Below are 21095 nucleotides of genomic sequence, written 5' to 3'. Positions count from 1 at the left end.
TAATTATTGTTGCTGAATTTTGAAAAAAAAAAAAGTTTAATTAAAAAGTGTAAGTTAAATATAGTTCAGTGTCAAACAACCAACCTGATAACTTTAGCATATTTATGTCAGTAGCAGTAAAAATAAGGCAAACCAGCGCTATAGTCACTATAGTTGCAGTACCAGCAAGCAGCTCCAGCCTACTTGAGGTAGCATGTGGATGTGCGCGAAGGATATATTAATATGCAATAAAAGATCATGATGCCACCCCAAAATAAAAATAAAAACGACAACGCGCCAAGCAGTGTACAAAATAGTGTGACTGGTCGATGCCAACAAAGGTGTTGCCGATGCGCGCGCCCAGTTGCAGCCGCGGGATGGCGTGAAATTAAGGCGGAAAAACCGAAACTATGTTACGGAGCGTTATTTGATCATGGGAAATTTCCAGCCATTGCCGTGCCTGCCATAACACGAATGAAGTTCGCGTTCATCGCTGTTTCATTCAAATCAGGTTAAGGGAAGTCTATTTCGATAATCGCTAGCTGTGCGGGTCATGCCTTGACGTGATCTCCCATCCAAATTAACCATAGTGAGCCCATTTTATGTCTGAATAAATGGCTTTCCAATGCCATGGACTTGCATGGGCATTGGCGGGGACTGCGATCCTAGTTGAATTAATCAAATTTCTAAATTAACGGGGGTCAAATTAATCAGATTTTACTGTAACAATGACTGGTGACACAACTAGGAGGATGCCATTTTGGGAAAGTGGGTCATCTTGGTCACTGACTAAGCTAAGCCTATAGGTTAGGTGACATGAGCTGGTAGAAAGTACTGAAGTTGTTGACATGCCACCAGCGTCAGTTCTGTCGCCAAAATAGTTTGCCATGTTCTTTTTGTTAAAAAAAAACATTAATTGACTTGTTAGTACATGGCTATTTATCTTATGCTATAGTAATTCAGTCTCTATATCCTGCCGGTGCTTGTTCATGACATCTTGGGAATGTGCGAAGTGCTGTATGTGAACCGAATTTTGTTGCTTTAGGCTTTTTGAAAACTGTGCACTGGAATATTATTTTTCTTTGTCATAGGTGTTTAGTACTGCCTGAGGTTTGTAGAATGGGAAAACAATAAGAGGGTGTAGACACTCCTTCAGTTATCCCCTTGCTGATTGCATTTCATTGCAGTTCATGTTATCAGTAGCACGCAAGGGTATTTACATCACATTATTTTAGACTTAAGTACAGCGCTGATGAAGTCTTGAGAGCCTAATACACTTTGGCCAATTTTACAGATGTGGTCTGCTGATTATGTGCAAATTCCTATTGAGGGCAAGAAGCCAAACCCGAGCAGCACAGCTGTCACACCGGCAGTTGTTGAAGAACCCTGTGTGGCTACGACCCCCGAAAAGTCTTCCTCACCACCACCCACACAGCCAGCCCCACTGCAGGAAACAATGGCCGAGAGAATAGTTCGCAAGCTTAGCGCCGTTGACACGGATGATGTGGACAGTTTTCGAACGCAGCACACCTCAGCTGCTGTGCTTATCAAGTGTGGCTCAGACAGCTCACTGTCAGAGGATGATGGTAAGCGTTTTGGATGCATTGGTTAACAGTGCCCTTTTTTGGAGACTTCCTTTTTCCCACACATGCATTCATTCTCATCTGTCAGCATCATGCTTGCCAACAATTTGCCACTTGTTTCAGAAGTTCCTAGGCCAAGCCCTTGTTTAAAGTGCATGCATGGTAGTGAAGTCTGCTTTCATTTTCTTTCGTGAAAAGTTTGTGGGCAGTAGCTCAATATAACCAACGTTGATATAAGGAAGTTCACAATGCAAAAATCTTTTTTTTTTTTTGCTTTAATGTCTTGCTTCCATTAAAGTGTGTGTATTTCTTCCCACGATTTAATGAAGTAGTTTCATGCCATAGTTTGAATACAACAAAATTTTTGCGAGCACAGAATGCTATAGAGGCAGCACAAGGAAAAAAAAAAAAAAGAAAAAACTTATGCCCCTCTGTAAAGCGCTGAGCCCCCTGGTGTGTGGACGTTGATAGCATATGCGATGGTTCAAAGTCCGGAGAGACATTCTGACCTCTAGAGCAGCATTTCCTGCAGTATCCGTTTTATTTGCTGGCACGCAAAGACATGTTGAGATAGTCATTTCATTCTTGTATAATTGTGGTGCTTATAGTACTTATGCACTTGGGATAACTCAAGCCTGTCTTGCCTTGCCGCAGTGGCTCAGTGGTTAGAGTGCTCAACTGCTGATTGCGAAGACATGGATATGATCCCGGCGATGGCGGCTACTCTACACAAAAACCTCGATGCAATGACGTTAATGAAATAATGAAGTTATTTCTGAAATGCATGATTTTTTTAGTATATCAAGGCGTAAAGGTTGTTCTTGGCATGAGCTTCAGCGGCCGATGACCGTACTTAGTCACCACTACTCCCCTTGTACGCTTGCTTCGATGGGCCGCATCTCTCCCTTTCCACATGTGCCGCTGGCTTTGTATCACTGTCAACGACAATTGGGTTTTGGTACCATGTTAATGGAAACATCGCCGAGAGCTTTTTGATTTTTGAGATTGGTAAAGCTTTCGCATTAAATATTATGCCAAAGTGCAATCAAAGTGATACAATTTCAATGCCAACTGACACTTATTGCACATGGTAAAACTGTATGTTGTTTCAGATATTTTCTGCAGAATTTCCATAATGCATACAGCAACATGACGCCACAAGACTTGTAACTTTGAGCAGACATTGCTGCAGTTTTTGTTTTGTTACTTCATATGCAAACATAGCCACATTGTGACATTCCTTACGATGACAGGCCACAGCACAAGACCAGTGTGGAGGATTTTTGCTACTAAACACGACACAGCTTGACAGATTCATACTGGCAAGCCTCCTGGCAGCATTTTTAGCAAACTCTTGTGGCCAAGCCTCTTATAAGCACACCTTGCATAGAGGTTTGCTTAAAAAATATGTGCGATTCATGTTTGAGATAAATAAAAAATAATATCAGATCTGTAAGTGAGTTGCACATCAGAAAAAGTAGCCATCCTAAGCTTGTGGCATTCATGCTTTACCTACGTGCAAGGCTATCATCTATCGGACAACCATCACGCAGGGGATTGAAATAGGTTCCAGTGTGCATTTTGCTTTTCCAGCCATTGTGAAGGTTCTATGGAGGCTGTGCAGTGTGTGGACAACTTCCGGTTACCAGCTGATGCTGTGAAAGAAACGTGCGTGCTGCTCTCTTGCAGACTCTGTCAAGAGCTACGGACGAGGGGCTGCCTCCCCACTCTCTGGTAGCAGTGGTGAGAGTGGCTGGAGACGATCTTCTCAGGACCGCCGACCTTCCCTGCTCCAGCATTCCAAGACAGTGGTGGGCCTTCTCAGCACTCAGCAGCCGTCAAAGGCAGCTGCGGAGGCCGAGACACAGGTAACACTTGTCAATGAGTCTCTTCACACAGCCAGAAAGGGAGGGAATGGGGACAGTGTACTTACAGTGGCATTACAGCGTACCAACCCTTTCTTAACTTGTGGCTCCTGAATTATCTGATATGAAACATGAAATTGTTGGATCCCCCCTCCCCCCCCCCCTTTTTTTTTGGCGGGGGGGGGGGGGGGGGGTTGATTTGTTTGCGAAAGATTAGGAAACTACTGTATGCCTGTTATGTCATCATGCCTTACTGAATTTTGGTTTTACTGACATTTACTTTTGTCTTTCTGAAATTTTTTGATGAAAGAGCATTGAACAAGGAATGAAAGGGAGCTAAGTTCGCAAGCCAAGCGAATGTTTCGACAAGTAGACTTGTCTTCACCTAGGCCCCAGACGAAGACAAGTCCACTTGTTGAAACGTTGGGTCGGCTTGCAAACTTAGCTCCCCATCATACCTTTTTCAGCACTCTTTCATGCTGTGTAGCCATCTTCTTTCTCTCATTCTAACTTGAATTGTTTAAGTTGTGCTCAAGTGTTAAGGCCGTGAAATAAAGCCTGAAAGGCTTTGTGATGCAGACTTCACATAACATCATGTACCCTGGAATTGAACGGCGGTGCAACACGAAAACGGACACAGACAAGAAGGGGACACCACATGCGCACATTACCAACTATTTATTAAACGGAAAGGTGGCATATTTATACGTCCATCTCAAGCATCACACTCATCGCCACAGTCCGCTCCAAACCCAACACGTGAACGCCGAGCAGCACCAACAGGAAATCAGACAAGATATTTCTAACCTCAGTAGATAAACTATCAAAAACGGGAGAAAAAAAAATTTCTTTTTTTAAAAAAACGGAAGGCAGGCCATATCTCATAGCAAATGCAGTGTGGACCGAAAACAGCAGAGTAAGACATGAGAAGCGACCAGCCCAAACCCTAACAAATAAAAAATAAAACGATAAAACAATCGTAGCAAAAGCAGAGTCAAAACAGTTAAGCAAAAGCAGTCAGAACCCTAAGTTTATCTACTGAGGTTAGAAATATCTTGTCTGATTTCCTGTTGGTGCTGCTCGGCGTTCACGTGTTGGGTTTGGAGCGGACTGTGGCGATGAGTGTGATGCTTGAGATGGACGTATAAATATGCCACCTTTCCGTTTAATAAATAGTTGGTAGTGTGCGCATGTGGCGTCCCCTTCTTGTCTGTGTCCGTTTTCGTGTTGCGCCACCGTTCAATTCCATCATGCACCAACTCGCCCCCCAGGCCGTTATACTCATGTACCCTGAATTATGCAGATAACAAAATCAACACTGACCATTCCTGAGGATACAAGGAGTGCTGGTGGAAGCACAGCTGAGGATGCCAAAGGGGCTGCTCTTCGTATCAGCAAGTCAGAGAATTCACTGACTGACAGCTTTGTTATGATAAATGAGGCTGATGCACTGGAAGTAAACAAGAGCATTGATGTCCGCAAGCTGAGACGCAGAAGGAACATATTGAGAGAAGGTGAGTTCTGTCAGCTGGTCAGAACACTTAATTTGTACTGGTTCGAGTAAGGGGAAAGAATGTAATTCATGTATGGTAAGACATTGTGCCTGCTGTTAGTCTGACCAATCATCTTTTTTTTTTAATGCATTTATTAAGTGAGTGCATTTGTCTGTCAAAAATTGTTAATATTTTGAGCTGCCTCTTGAGCTAAGCTTAGATAACCGTCTACTTTTACGCTGCACTAATATTGTTTCTGTGTATATGGCTGCAATAGTCCCATAATTTTCAGATCACCCCTTGTCATGTGCTGATTAATCAAGGATCAGTCAAAATTTTGATATCCATTTGAGCTCATCACATTCATGTGCAATCTGTGGGAACACAGACACATCAGTAATACTATTATGGCCACAGCAAAGTGGCTGCTGGAAAGTTAGTGCTAAGCTTGCAAGAAGGTATTCTTACTTAATATTTGTGCAATAGCTGACTAAGCTCAGTAAATGCTGCATGCAAAACTTGAGGCTGTCGTGAATGTGTGTGGGCAACAAGTGATGAGCTAGAAACATGTTAGGTGCTGTCATGTCTGGCTTTCATTTATACCTGTCTGTCGAGTCACGTGACTATGATTCCACTCAGGAGACCTTGATTTGATTGCTCAACATATACTTTTTTTTATTATTATTATTTACGGTAGCTGCTTTTTCAGGCTTCACTGTGACCAAAGAATTCCTGATGCGATGCATTAGGCATGTAATTGGTGCCTAGAAGTCTGGAAGTAACTGCTTTAGCAGGCCAGCTTTGATAAATGTGCAGCTGTGACAGCAGTGTGGTACTTTTGGCTAATGTCTGCCTTTATTGTTTATTTACTATATTTATATCACTGGAGTTTTCCCTGGAGTTAAGTGCATGGGCTTTAAAGCATTGACAGCCTCTGTGGCAACTTTTTTTGTCAGGGGAGTGGAAGCTATAGAGCTGAAGCACACAGTCTTTTCCTGTGTAGCGGAATGTTGTCCTCGCTTGCAGTATGAATTTCCTCCTAAAATGATATGATGTCAGCAATGATTGTTGAAGGCATGTTTGTAATATAACTGACAACTTTCAAGATCCAGAATTTGTTAAATGCGCCCAATTACAAGGAGCTTTCCTAAATGGCACCGGCTGCTCCAAACAATGATGTGAAGTTATTGAGAGTGAGCAGGGTGCCACGTTGCCAGGGCGCACCAGTGCAGTCAAACTTTCACTGCTGTAGCCTTCCCTGCACTGCTAAGAAAAGCTGTCACCAAGTGTAGCTAGTAGTAGTATAACCCTGCTATAGTAAAACTCTGATATAGTAAAACTCTGATAGAGTAAAGTGAAACTGAAGTCCCAGTTCATGTTCCATAGACAACTGTACATTTTTCCCCCTTTATAGTAAAGACGCTTTTGGTAAACATCGGTTATAGTAAATTGCGCCTGGCCGTGGCGACAACTCTCACGATATGACATCGCCGCCCATGCACTACCTAGAATCGCGAAGCAAAGAGTTTTTGTATTTGAAAACAGAAAAATAACACCGAGTGTTTGTTTAAGTGGCTTTACCACCACGCTTAGCAGCATTGAGGAGAAGACTACTTTACGGAGGCCTCGAAGCCGTGAAAGAAAGCACGCAGTGTGTATGAAAAAAAAAAAGCGAAGCTGTACAAACATAAAAAGGATGCGGCGTGGTCCGTTCAGAAAGTAAAAGGGAATAAAAGTGCAGCAAGAAATAGGGAAGGGGAAGAAACAGGCGAGCATTCACTGCACTCGCAGAGGAAATTAGGAAGTCTGTGGGCATGAGGTGGTTGCAGCTCGTGCAGGACCAAGCCTTTGTCCTGCAATGGGCATAAGTAGTGTGACTGATGCTTCTCATGTTTTATGTTGTTCATAGCACAGTTGTTTGAATATGATTAGCTGGAAAGTATATAGGGGTGGCGGGATGGTGTGTAGAAAGAGAAGATACAAGTGGACTGATTGCATCAGCTGTTGTCAATACTTAAGAAAGCGTTGGGATTTTTTAGTGTTTTATTTGCAACAAGAAAATGGTTGCTGTTAATTATTTTATATTACTTCTAAGTTGAGAGAACCAAAAAAAAAAAGTGGTGACATGCCATCAAAAAAATAACCGAAATCCTCATTGTGTAGAATTAATGCTCATCACTGTGTTTTCCTTTTGGTTTGCCCTATTTTTACAACCATTGGTTTGAATTTGTGGGTAGGAAAGCTGTGAATAATTTTTGGAAGACTATATCAGCCTTCTGATATTGTTCCAGGTTTCAAGTGGTCATGCCAGCTTGTGTTTCGAAGCAAGCTGACCATGCACACGGCATTTGATAGAAAAGACAACAATGAACCTGCAGCTGTCACTGCTCTGGCTGTGTCTAAGTAAGTCACAGCACTTATGAATTCTGTCTACAAATGGCTAACTGATTTTCAAGGACCCCAATTTCTTTTCTGCACAGCAAAAGCCTGGTGTGAGAGTATCAGACCTCATAACAGTCATGTTAGAAATGCCACAGAACAGACTTCTTTTCACATATGCCATTACGAGGAACTGCAACACATGATCGCAGTGACATTTGGACACCGGCAACATTGAAAAACCAGAAATAAATGTGACACCAGCTGCAGGACAGCAATCTTGCATTTAACAATGTAATTGTAGTCTTAGCATGTGTCTGGGACTGTTGCATTAGTTCTGTGCAAAAATATTCATATTTATGTGTGCCCTTCTATATATACCTATACGTGAACAAAAGCATTGGTGCGTGCTACCTGTGATGTCAGATTTTACTGTGTTGCAACAGTCCATTCATCAATGAAAAGATGCCGTATGTACTGAGTGCTCAAACCTAAACCAGCACCTGAAAGGCCTGGAAAAAAAAAACTTTTCTCATATGCAAGCTGACCAGAAAACTAAGAAAATTGAGAGCAGCAGTAGCAGCTACAAAACGTTTGCAGATGACACCTAGTTGCCATGAATCTGCTGCTGTTCACTTATTGTAGCTAGTCTCCTTGTTACTGGCCTCCTTATACAGTGAACTATCTTCTATTCCATCAAATGCTTTAAAAATGCAGCACTTTCTGACCGAGGCTCAAACCAGCTTGCAACTGCTCCTCACGTGGTTAAGTGGGCCGGTAAACATAAAAATTTTCACCATCATCATTTGCTGCCTGTGAACTTCGTTCATAGTCTAGCTTGTGTGCTGGTAAAACCTCGTTACAAGAGACACTCAAGGGACCCGAAAAAGATGTCTATTGTAAGCAAGGTCTCTTGTAACCAAAAATTATAAAAGCACTGTGTTGATCAGTTTATTGCACATCAGCATATAAATGCATTCACACGTATTAACAGGGAATTGTCCATGAAAGCTTAAAGAAGTTATTTATACTATGTATGTACAGTAGAATCTCGATGATACGATTACGGCTGGTACGAATTTCGGGATGATATGAATTTTAAGAATTCTTTGAACGGACTACATTGTATAGAATACGTTAAGATTCGGGGTGATACGAAGAATTTCTGAACCCGCCACAGTTGACACAAATGTGCAAACCAGTCGCGCATGCGAGTGGGCCGGCGCGGCTGGCCTGAAGAGGGTAACATAACCGACGCGGCCGCCGCTAACTCCTCCCCCCCCCCCCCCCCCCCGCCACGAATGATACGAACGAACGTTGTACAAACGCACAAAGCCACCGAGCAGCTCAGCGCAAGAGCTCACAGGGGGAGAGGGTACCCACCGCGGCCGCTGCCTCTCCTCTCCAACCCCCCCTCATCCCACTAGCCACCCTACCCCCACCTCCCTTTCGTAGCAAACTGACGAGCACTAGACAAGGACGGCCAAGGCGAGGCACGTGCCCAGTTGTGTACGTCACTCATTCGCTGGCAGCTCATTGGTCTATCGAAAAGTTGTCTCGCCGGCTGTTCCCAGGAGGCCTGTGATGCTGGCTGCCCCTGCAGTAGTTCACCTTGGTAGTTCTCCGTTCACCGCTTCTTTCGGTCGTTCGCTGTGACGTGAGGTGCCCAAACGTTAGAAAGACGCAAGCGTTCGCTGCTGCCGAAATGTCGCGGAAGCTTAAAGCCCTTTCTTTTAAGGAAAAGCTTGAAGTGCTGAAGAGGGTTGACAAAAATTCTAAGAAGAAGCGTGTCGACTTAGCAAAAGAGCTAGGGTTGGCATCGTCGACGCTCTGCACCATTGTTGGGCAGCGAGATGCCATCTTGAAGAATGTGCAGCACTTCGGTGCGAACGTAAAGCAGGCTAAAACAGCGACCCATGTCAAGCTGGAAGAGGTTTTGCTGACTTGGTTCCGCGAAGTGACAGCGGCCGGCGTCAACGTCGACAGCAAGGTGCTACGTGAAAAAGCCAACACCGTCGCGCTTTTGCTTGGAATTGAAAATTTCCAAGCGTTTGGGGGATGGCTGCACCGGTTTAAGGAGCGGCACGGACTTGTCTACCGGGTCGTCTCAGGTGAAGGCAAGAAAGTGGACCAGTCAGCTGTAGATGAGTGGCTGAGCACACTGCCGGCGCTGATTTTGGAGTACGCGCCACGCGGGCCTCTTTTTCAACCTTCAACCGGAAAGAAGTTTGTGCGTAAAAGGCCAGGCATGCCAGGGCGGCCAGAAAAGCAAGGAGAGAGTAACAGTACTCTTTTGCTGCTACTCGGATGGATCCGAGAAACTTCAGCTTACCGTCATTGGTAAGTCGAAGAAACCGAGGTGTTTCCGATCGGCGGAGCGTTTGCCTGTCTTTTACAAAGGTAACCGAAAGGCGCGGATGACTGGAGATTTTTTCCGCGAGTTCTTGACAAGCCTTGATCGGAAAATGGCGTCAAGAAACCGGAAAATTTTGCTTTTCGTGGACCAGTGCTCTGCCCACCCAAAGGACATGACATTCAATAACGTGAAAGTCAGGTTCCTGCCGGCGAACGCTACCAGCCATCTTCAGCCACTGGACGCTGGGATAATTAGAAATGTGAGACATCATTTCAAAGGACTTCTAGTGAGGCGTCTGCTGACGAAAATTGACTGTAAAGAAGCAAACTTGCGGATCAGTCTCTTAGATGCTTTGCACTTTCTAGCCATGTCGTGGGATAGTGTAACTTCAGACACAATCTCGAACTGTTTTAGAAAGTGCGGATTTGCCATCGGACTTGATGCGGCTTCGGCAGGAGACTGTCAAGAGCCAGATGAAGACCTCACAATTGATGGCTGGGACAATCTGGAAACTGAAGCTTCGGCTCGGGACTTCGTTACCGCGGACAACAACGTCGCGACCTGTGGGCTGAGGTCTATTGAAGACTTGGTCAACGAAGCGAATGATTGCGAAAATGAGCCTGACAGCGATGGTGACGCTGACGAGTGTGATCAGCCGCCGTCAACGGCAGATACTCTTCACGCTTTGGACGTTCTGCGCCACACCGTAAGTGCCGGCAGCCTGAGCGACGAAACCGCGGCACAGTTTTATGCCTTTCAGGCAGAGCTTGTCCGCGACATCAACAGCAAAAAAGTGCAGACAAGCATTGCGGACTTTTTCGGCCGCAAGTAGTTCGCCATAATAAAGTTTGGTTCATTTTCAATTCATTCCCATGTGGAAGTTGACTTGTTTTGGATCATACGAATTAGGGATGATACGAATATTTTGCGTGCTCCCTTGGAATTCGTATCATCGAGATTCTACTGTATTTTTTTTTTTTGTGAGCGCAGAGTGTGTTCCTTCCCAAATTCTGGTAGTAAAGCACTTCACTTTGCAAGCCTTCCTGTTGCTCTAATACCTTTGAAGCACTCTTACATGCTCGTCACCCTCAGATGTTGACATTTTTCCTCTGAAATCTCCTCATAGTCATCCTCTATGGCACATGTGCCATTTACTTGCGCGAGAATTGCACAGTCTGTAAGCTCTTCGGAAGCACACAAGATCCACATCTGCAGATACGAATTCCTCAATAGATTCTGGTACCTCAGCAGTCTCTTGGATGCTCGCCCAAGCTTCAGCTTCAAGGAAGCTTTCCACAGTATCAATATATGAGCCCTCTTACATCATGTCATCACATTTAAAGCCTGCTTGTCTGAAGCAGTTTTTCACAGCTTCACTTCTCAGACCATTCCAGACACCTGAAATCACCTGAACAGCAAACTTGGCATAAATTACTATTGTACAGTCTTGCTGCCTGTCGAGCAACAGGCGTTCTACCAACCCTGTTTTGTACAGCAACTTGACAGAGCGCATAATGCCTTTGTCTATTGGTTAAAGGTAGGGCGTGGAATTTGGAGGGAAAAAATAACTGGTGGCTTTGAGCACGAGAACTTTGGTGCTGTAAGAAGCATTGTCCACAAAGAGAAAGACATCAGGATTCTGAGCTTTCATCTTGTGATCAAATTTTAACAGCGAGGAGTTAAAAATGCTTAATGTCATTCATGCATTTTGATTGTTTCATAGGTGACAGTAATGTGATGCCAGTGGCTGAAACAACGGGGTCGTTTTGATCTTCCAATGATGAGGAAGCATGCCTTCTCAGTTCCTGACATATAGACCCTATTCACTATCAGGTTTAGCAGGCGGCAGTTGTGGCAACCCTGTAATGTGGAGACGCCATAACGTTGGGCGGTTCGAAACTAAAAGACACAAAAAAATATTTCCGAGTCGGTGCCGGTCTACCGGCGTCCTCCCTGCTGCGCACCGTTCATTTGTCGGACACTTGAGACGCCGTTTGCAACGCCGTCCAGCCAGAGCTCGGATTTCACCGACGCAGTATCATGATTCGCCGCAGGCCCCCTCTCTCTCTCTTTCTTTCCCTCTCTCCGAGGTTGTGTTGCGCGTGCCATGGTTGCCAGTAAAGCTGCAATGACGTCACGTGAATAAGCTCTATACAACAAAAAGGATGCTGATGTGGAACAGAATTTAGCTGAGGGAATCTGAAGTGCATCATGTACAAGTTGGTACTCTTCAGCTGCATTGCATGAGCACACCTGGGTTGTGTGTCTTCTAAATAGTGAAGATTTTACTCTAGGGACCTGAAAAAGTTGTCCTTAGTAACAGAATGTCTGTTGTAACCATGTCACTTGTATGCAATATTGTTAACATGGCAGACATAGGAAAACCAACCAAACCATTTTTAAATGTCTCTTATAACCGAGTGTCTCTTGTAATAGTGTCTCTTGTAACGAGATTTAACTAGTTTATTTTAGTGGTAGCCAGCACCTGAAAGTGAAACTGAACAGACATGCCACGAACCCCATTCCGATGGGGTTCGTGGCATATGTCTGTTAGTCACATCATGGTGCGCCTTGTAGTTGGGCCCTGCCATTTGGTGAAGTGGGTGCTGTTTTTAGTTCACTTATACTCGGTTTGCAGCCTTGTGTTGTTTTTCACATGGTTCTCCTCTCTCAGTGTGCTCAATGCTTGTGTTCAGGGATCACAAGACAGTGTATGTGGGTGATGCAAGAGGGCGAGTGTTCACCTGGAGTGTGACTGAGCACCCAGGCCGAGCCATGGCTGACCACTGGGTGCGGGATGAAGGTGGCGATAGCTGCCTCTCTTGCGGGGTACGCTTCTCCTTTGCCGAGCGCCGCCACCACTGTCGCAACTGTGGCCAGCTCTTCTGCTCCAGGTGAGCGTTGCAAAATTGTGCAGTTGCACGAGTATGTTCGCCTAAAATTTGTTGGTTGTTTAAGACCTGTTTGGAGGAGGCCTGCTCTAAAGTTCTAAAGCAAATTCTGAAGAACCTTAAGGTGACAGTGGAAAATTGGGCATGGGCAAATTATAAGACGCGTGCACCGTAAGGGCAGCAGCATCATAAGCAATTTTTGAGATGGGTAATGTAGCTCACAAAGCCTACACAGATTTGTTCAATAGCTAAATTAATCTGCCATTGGTACTGAGTAGCTAAAATAATTTAACATTGATTGATGATAAAGTCAATGGGGCCAAGATCGAATTCCCTGCAGGTAATGAAGGAGGAAGTAAGGAAAGCTGTAGAATCAGTGCAGAGAGGAAAAGTGGCAGGAAACAATTCATTAGATATCATTGGTGGGAACGCTGTGCCAATTGCACAAACCTGTGCATTGCATTAAGCCTGCTACTCGCTGCTGCAAACAGGTACATTTTGGTGAAATTGCGCCAAAATGCTATTTCAGCAACATAGAGCCAAGGAGAATGCAGAAAGGCTGAGGCTTAGGTCTAATGTGCTCAGGGACATTCCTCCGCATGACTCTTGATTCCTTCACCCTGTGTGTCATGAGAAAGATGACTGATAGGATCCAACCCCATTCGAGTTTCACTTTCTTAACTTTTGCTACCTACTGCTAGCACACAGTGTGCACATGCTTAGCAAACCTGCTTCGGCAATGCTGCCAACACTGTCCCAAATGAGCACAGTGAATGCACGCGCAAGAAAAAAGATTGCTTTTAAGAGGCTTAAGTAGTGCTATATTTGGTCCTGCTAAATTTATCAGGCTTTTGTACAGCACCACCCCATCTGCCACACCCCGAGAAAGATTTTGAGTGCCCTCCATGCTGATCGGTTGATTGCCAGAACCACAATCACGTTCCCTGTAGCAAGCGCAGTCTCCATCCAAGCTGTCAGATTATTTGTAAAGTAATCACGTTAGTTCTAACTTTCAGCGCAGAAAGCAAATTCGTATAAGTAGGAGTTCTAACTGTGCTGCATGTGCACACATGATCTCGACCATGTGCCATTGCTGAACATCTGCTAGACGAGCATGAATTATGTTGCGGCGCAAAGAAGTCCAAACCAAGTCTCTTGATCACAAATGCATAAATATCTTAAGCGGTCGGCAGCCAAATACTAGGGAAGCATAGAGCAGAGAGACAACAGCTATGTTCGACTTACCTGCGCTGTGTCGTGAAATGGTGATGGCATGGTCGCTTTCCTGTTGTATAATGTAACTCTAACAAAGTGATGCGGCTGTGCTCATCTCACAAGGACCCTTTGACTGGTGGCCTGTTTATTCGTCTTGGCTCTTCATAGCAGAGTGCCTTCAAATGAAGAGCACTAACGCTGCAGCAGTAGCTGTCTGTGCCAGAGCACAGCCATATACCCATTTTCAAATACAACCCAAAGTGATAGTGAAAAAAAAAAAAAATAACTGAAATGGGCGTTCTTAAGTGTTCTCAGCGAATTTTACTCAGAAAAATTTGCGCTAATGTTACGGTACAAAATTTCATGAATAATTCATTGTAGAACTGGAAATTAATTTTGGCGCATTGAAGAAATATTCAGACCTGCCTACGACAACTGCCTAGAATCCTACAGCATTCAAATCTTTTTTTGGTGCATGTTGTCATTTATTAATAACCTTCTATTATTCACATTTTTATAGTGTCTCTCATAGCCTGAGTCGCTTTGGGACGTTAAACCCCACAAGCCAGCCAATCACAAACCCTATCATTTCTCACTATCTTGGGTCTGCCACAAAACACCCGAAAGTTGCTCCAAATTGAAATTTCTTCAGCTGCAAAGCATGCTTCAAAATGCTCTTGGCCATTCCCACCACTGAACACTAGTGTGTTAAATGGTGGAGGGAGCATTATGCTAGAATAATAAGGTGTACTTTCTATAGGCAGTGTCAGATGGTCTCAGGAATAGTGGAAGCATGCAGTAATGCCAACATTATCGTAATCCATAAGAAAGGATATGTAAATATTGGAAAAAAAAACATTTATAGAATCAGAGCAGTCTTAGACTTTACTCAACCGAGAAATCAAGCTCATTTTCAGAAAAAGTACTGTTCAGTGGACCATATGCTCACACTAATCAGGTTCATAGAGAAATGTGCAGGATATAACCAGCCCCTGTATGCAGCCCTCATAGATTACGGGAAAGCATTTAGTCCAATAGGAACATTGACAGTCATGCAAGCACTGGGCGATCACATTGCGAGAGAGACATATATACAAAGGTGCTAGAAAATATCTACAGGTACTGCACAGCAACCATAGTTTTCTACAAAAAGCTGATTAAATACCAAGCAGGAAGGGTGCCAAAGTATGCCAGGCAGGGAGAGGCAGTCTTCTATTTCATCATTTGTACAGAAAGTATTAAGAGGATTAGATTGGGAAGGGTACGGTGTAGAAGTTAACGGCGAATACCTTAGTAATCTCCCATTTGCTGATAACCTTCATCTGATTTGTAATTCAAGAGACAAATTATAAAAAAAAAAAGAGGATTTAAGCACTCTGGTTTAAAAATTATGAGGAAGAAAACTCCGGGAAGAGACCAGCATTTATAGTAGGCGGCGAGTTGTTGGAGGCAGTGAAAGATACGTCCAGTCAGCGCAAGCATTGATTACAGATCCAAGCCATGAGAGGGGTATAGCTAGGAGAAGAATGAAGTGGAGTGGAGGGCATTTATCAGTTACGCTAAAGTCATAAACAGCAACTCACCAGTATTGCTTAAGAAGAAAGTATATACAGTAAAATGTTAAGGAACCAGGAAAAATGTTCAAATTATCCTGAAGTTGAAACAATTGAATACCTCTAAAAAACTGCCAAAAATGTTTGAGTATCAGTCATTTTATCAAATGAACACCTGGAATATGGCTGTCTACACAAGATGAAAACTAAGCCACAACGACAATATTTTGCAGTTTTGTCAAGTGCTTTGCTTTGTGCACTCTGTCAGGAAATCGTTAGTACCTCCGCCGGTCTTTTCACAGTGCGACACAGTAGCAGTGGTGCTTTTCACAAACAGCCCTGTCGCATTTTGAGACTGCTTCACAGTGCAGACTGCTCAGTGGAGAGAGGAATACACATTTTTTATTTATTTTTTATTTATTGATACTGCGATCTATTACAAGACCTTTGCAAGGTGAGCACACAATATAGAAGTACATCAGTGATGGAAACAACACACGATCTTAAATATGAACAACACAATTACAAAAGTACAAACGAAACACAGGAATGTAGCGGTACAACAATATAAAAAAAGTTAAAGATAAAAAAAAAGCACATTGATCTTAAATATGAACAACGCAATTACAAAAGTACAAACAAAACACAGGAATTTAGCGGTACAACAACATAAAAAGGTTAAAGGTGGTTTTCAAACCTTTTTAGTGAAGTTTGCGTTACTGCATCATTAGTTAGATTATTCCAGTCTGTAATCATTCTGGGGAAAAAGGAGTACTTAAAGGTGTTAACTCATGCGTGTAATGGTGTTACTGTAAAATCATGCCGTTGTCTTGTGTTGTACCCCGAGGAGAATGATATAATATTGGATGTGTCAATATTGTACTGGCCTTTGATTAACGAAGAACATAGGCATTAGGGCAATGTGACGCCTAATGCCAAAAGCCCAGTGATGTGCAAAGCAATGTCCAAAACAGTGCGACCGGCCGATGAGCAGGCCGATGAAGCCTGATGGCAGTGGCAGGATGGCATAAATTTAAGAGAAGTGAAACTGAAACTATGCTGCTGGTCTATATTTCAGCTGTGGGGGGCTTCGATTATCGTTGCTCCTACCATAGCATACACACTTGAAGGGCATGGGAACCACTGTTTAATGCAATTCAGGTTTGGGGAGCTCTACTTGGACGATTGCCAACTCCACGGGTCATACCTCGATGTGATGCCCTGTCCGAATTAATTGATGCAAGCTCACCCATGTTTGAAATAACGAGCGACCTATGACATAGACTTAGTACATGGGGATCAGCTGTGGCCACATTTCTAGCTACCTAAATTACCAAATTGATGGGGGCCGGATTAACCAGATCTTACTGTAACAGTTTTATTTTGCTGGTATTGCGATAAAAAGAAGTGCAAACAGCGCGGTGCCTACCCACAGCAATGTTTGAATTTCTTGACATTGCCTTTGAACCTGGGTTGGTGACCAAAACACATTAGGGTCATCCCATGATACAGTCGGGGACACTTCTGTGTCTTTATATTAGTATATATATATATATTTTTTTTTACCACCTTGGTACAAGTGCGATACAAAGTAATGGGAACATTGGAGTGAGTATGTCACGCACAGTTCTTATTTCTCTTTGTCACCTTTTTATCTACTGGAGCAAAAACTAGAGGCTTACAGAAAGGATCACCCCGCCGGGGTGGTGCAGTGGTAAGACGCCCGACTACTGTGCCGGAGTTCCCGGGTTCGAACCCGACCGCGGCGGCTGCGTTTCGATGGAGGCGAAACGAAGTGGCGTCCGTGTGCTGTGCGATGTCAGCGCACGTTAAAGATCCCCAGGTGGTCGAAATTACTCCGTAGCCCTCCACTACGGCTCCTCTTTCTCTCTTTCCACTTTCATTCCCATCTTCCTCCCTTCCCTTACGGCGCGGTTCGGGTGTCCACAGAGCAAGTGTGACAGTTACTGCGCCTTTCCCTTCCTGTGAACCAATTTAACTTTACAGAAAGGATCAGAATTAAATTGAGGACAGCACAACTAATTATAGAATATAAAGTGGTAGAGGTGAATAGAGTAAAATGGGTTAGGGATCAAATATGAGTTAAAAATATCCTAAGGTCAAGGAGAGGTATTTGGCAAGGCATGTATTGTAAAAAGAAGATTTAACTTGAAGGTCTCTTAGGGCGCTTTTGTGGGTTCTGTGAGCTCCCGCTGGACAGTAGTGACTGTGGATCTGTCTTGGATTTAAAGGTCTGAGCATGACTTGGGGGGTCGGCATTTATTAAAAAGCTGATTGCCAAAAGCAAGAAAACAAATAATTGCTTATAAAGAGGGAATTAAACTCAGAAAACACCAGGACAGCTCCGTTCACGAGCAGCATCGCCTGATACATATTGATGGCTGTTGGGGTTCCTTGAGGCAAAAATGTTTGAGAACCCCTGCCTTAGGCTGCCCTTCAAGATAAAGCAAAAGCTGCAGGAGGCTTTACAATAAATACAGAATGAGTGCCACCTTGGCTTGAACTAGTGTGCATATATAGTGCGAATGCACACAGACTCAAAGCAGTTTGCTTCCACAGATGGTTAGAGCCAGGTAACTGGTTTCATCTCCTTGTTCTGCATTAGTCTTCAGCTGGGCAAAGAAAGGAGTTTGCGGGGACAAGGTGGCCACAGGTGGTGCGGTACAGGGTTATTTGGTGGTAAATGAAAGAGACCTTTGTCCCACAGTGAACACAGTTGGGCTGATGATGGTGATGATAAACATGAAAATGCCTCTCGTGCATCATCTTAGTTTGCTGCTGCCAAGGGTGAAGGTCATAAAAAGAAGGGGGGGGGGGGGGGAGGGGGGGTTAGCCAAGGATACATGCACGTGCAATTTCGGTGACTACATGTAGCCAAAACTATACTGTGATGTGTTGCTTAAAAATCTGTCACAGTGATTAGGGCACTCGACTGCTGATCCCAAGGGTGCTGGTACAATCCCAACCACAGCGACTGCTTTTCGGCAGAGGCAAAATGCAATGCACCCATGCACTGTGCGATGTAAGTGCATGTAAAAAAACCCGAGGTTGTCGAAATTTCGAGAGCCCTCCACAGCAGCGTCCCTCATAGCCTCAAAATACAACTTGTGCAAATTTGGTTTGGTTTATAAGGTGATGTTAAACCTTATAAACCAAACCAAATTTGTCTGAAATTGTGTTTTTGACATGCAGACATGTGAAGCATTTGAAGAGAAAGAAAAGAATGGAAAAGTTGAGCTAAAATGATAGGCTGAATTAACACATACATCACTTACATCTGCTTTGGTAAAATATGTAGGAGGAGAAAAAACGGTCATGCCACTGTTGTTCTCATGCCTGCACATCCAATCTTTGTTGGTTGTGATGCACTGAGACATTTATCCACATTCTCTTAGCACCATTCTATCATTTGCCTCCACTGCACTGTGAGCAAATACTGTGGCAACAGGAAGAAGAGACAAAGCAAGTGGTGCTTTCAGTTTTTAATCTAACGTAGTAAATGTACTCCAGTGCTGAGCTTCATTCATACTAGGTTTAAGTTCTCACAGTTATTTTTGCAGCAAGAAATGCTGTGTCATTAAGGTTAAGCTTGGCATAACTTAAGTATTTGAATAACAACATCGTTTTTTGTTCTTGCTTCTGCTGTTTCATTGGCAGCCTGGTTGTAAAACCTTACTGTCGAAAATTCCCATTTGTTCTGTGCAGTTGCAACGCCTTCTTTCACTATGGGTTCAGCATCAGGTCATTATTGAAGGTAATAGAGCTGGAAGGTCTGTCAAAAGTCACATATGAATGCAAGAATGCAAAGTCAGCTTTTTGTTCTTCCCAACCCAGCCAATGAGGTGCTGTCATATGCAATAACTTTGACACAAAACTCCAAGCCAAGCTCAAAGAAACATGATGCAGCAACAATAGTTTCCTTGTTAGGCAAATCGGTGCCAAGTGAAGTGGCTATACATTTGGGCATGTGCCTCCTAGAGATCTAAAATATTACACCCATCCGCTACAAGTTGAATACAAAAGAAAGCATGCGAGCTTGTGGCCGTAATTCATGCCTGATTTAGCAGACATAATTTGTAAAAAAAAAAATGCCACTGTGTAGCAAAAGCTAGAGAGAGATGATATGTCAGCGTGGCATCCCTTCGTGCATCTGACATGGTTCAGAAATGCAGGATTGAAACCACAGTACTGTTTGTTACAGGGACCACACACTTGTATGTTCCCTTTCATGTGAGGCTGCACTGTACTGGCATTTGCTTTAATATTTAATTCTACTTTTTATTGTTTTGCTATCAAAGTGTTTATTTTACTAAGAAAGAAAGAGACCTGGTTGTCTTGTTGTGATGTTCCAGTTGGAACTGCTGAGCTGAAACTTTCCCTTTTTTTCTCTTTTACCCCTCCCTGATTTGTGTCTAAATGCAGGTGCAGTCGGTTCGAATCTGAGATAAGCCGCCTGAGGATACTCAAGCCAGTGCGTGTCTGCCAGACCTGCTTCAACTCACTGAAGCCCCCTGGGGAAACCTAGGGATGAGAGGCAGCATTTTCTAGTCAGACATATCCCTGGACATTCCATAGCTGCTGTAAAGACTCTGTGGGCTCCCATTTCCCCCCAAATGGCGTGCTGTACATAGCGTGCATGTAAATATTGTCCTGTGCCGAGTGGTTTTTAAGTGTGCATGTTAGTGGCGGGCCCATCCCACTATGCCACCGTGTAGCACGCTTTACAGCTAACTGAAAAGGAAAAAAAAATAGCACCAGTCAGATGACTATAGCTGCTAGGCTTCTTGTCACTACCATGTGTTATAGCAGGTTGTGTACCACCAAAGTATATATTATATATACATATATATATTATATATATATATATAAAATCCCAGAGTACTCTATGAGCTGAGCAATACATTTAACTGCTATTTCTTGACCTCTAGATGCCCAGATTGTATTTTATTAGTTGGCAGGCTGATGTGTGACTGTCTTCGTGCTAGGTTCTGAAATAGTGCCTACTCTCTCTGCTTGCACTTCTTGAGTGTTGTCTGTAATGTTTATATTGCCAAGTACTGCAAAGGAATGCACTCTGAGTTGTAAAATTAAAGAATTGGTTATGAGACGTTAGCGGGTCACAACTCATGTTTGTTGAAGATTGTTAGTGGGAAGTAAGCAAGTCCCATATCAAGGAAGTAGCATGTGAGAACTGTGAAATGGAGGGCAAGCACTGTTTCAGTATATCTTGTAGTTCTGTGCACACACTATTATGCTGCTTGGCAACCAGTGTGTGCGTGTGTGTGTGTGTGTGTGCGTGTGCGTATGTGTGTGAGGAATGGGCGTTTTCCAGTATGTCAGCCTCTGAGATGTTTTTTTTTTAACCGACTGTCAAATGTTAGTCATAATATGACCCATAGCACACAAGTTGTTTTTATTAACACTGTTCTTTAACTGGAAGGAAAGGGTGCATGGCATGACAGGTCAACCCTGTGATTCAGTTCTTACGTATGTGCCTGTAGGCCATGGATGGGCAAGTTGATTGTTATTAAAGTGCAGCTATGTTTTAAGACATTTGTGGTCATGTCTTATTTGAAGCCTCATGCTCCTCCAAACCAGATGTGCAGCATACAGAAGTTACTGCACTGCTTTCCTTGCACTTTTGTTTTTCTTCCAGTATGTGAAACTGACTAGATTAAATTTGTACATTCCGTGTCTTTAAGGTTCTATTGTAAAAGTGCTTAACAATTCAAGTCCACCAAACAAGGACGTGTCTACCAA

General features: G+C 43.6%; 1 protein-coding gene across 1 annotated transcript in view; it reads left to right on the top strand.

Moving 5' to 3' along the window:
- Nucleotides 1-20886, top strand: part of bchs (WD repeat and FYVE domain containing 3 bchs) — a 180707-nt gene extending 159821 nt beyond the window's left edge. The window contains exons 64-69 of the mRNA XM_084586055.1: nucleotides 1274-1565; nucleotides 3252-3430; nucleotides 4731-4941; nucleotides 7212-7323; nucleotides 12352-12549; nucleotides 19758-20886. Of these exons, the coding sequence (XP_084442181.1) occupies nucleotides 1274-1565; nucleotides 3252-3430; nucleotides 4731-4941; nucleotides 7212-7323; nucleotides 12352-12549; nucleotides 19758-19860 (1095 nt within the window). The 3' untranslated portion in view covers nucleotides 19861-20886. The remainder of the gene's footprint in view (nucleotides 1-1273; nucleotides 1566-3251; nucleotides 3431-4730; nucleotides 4942-7211; nucleotides 7324-12351; nucleotides 12550-19757) is intronic.
- The last annotated feature ends 209 nt before the right edge of the window (nucleotides 20887-21095 follow it).

This window comes from Amblyomma maculatum, unplaced genomic scaffold (genome assembly GCF_055883805.1).
Source record: "Amblyomma maculatum isolate TAMU_Amacu unplaced genomic scaffold, ASM5588380v1 scaffold_13, whole genome shotgun sequence".
NCBI lineage: Eukaryota > Metazoa > Arthropoda > Arachnida > Ixodida > Ixodidae > Amblyomma > Amblyomma maculatum.
Note: the sequence above shows the minus strand (reverse complement) of the source record. Positions and strands in the feature narration are given on the sequence as shown.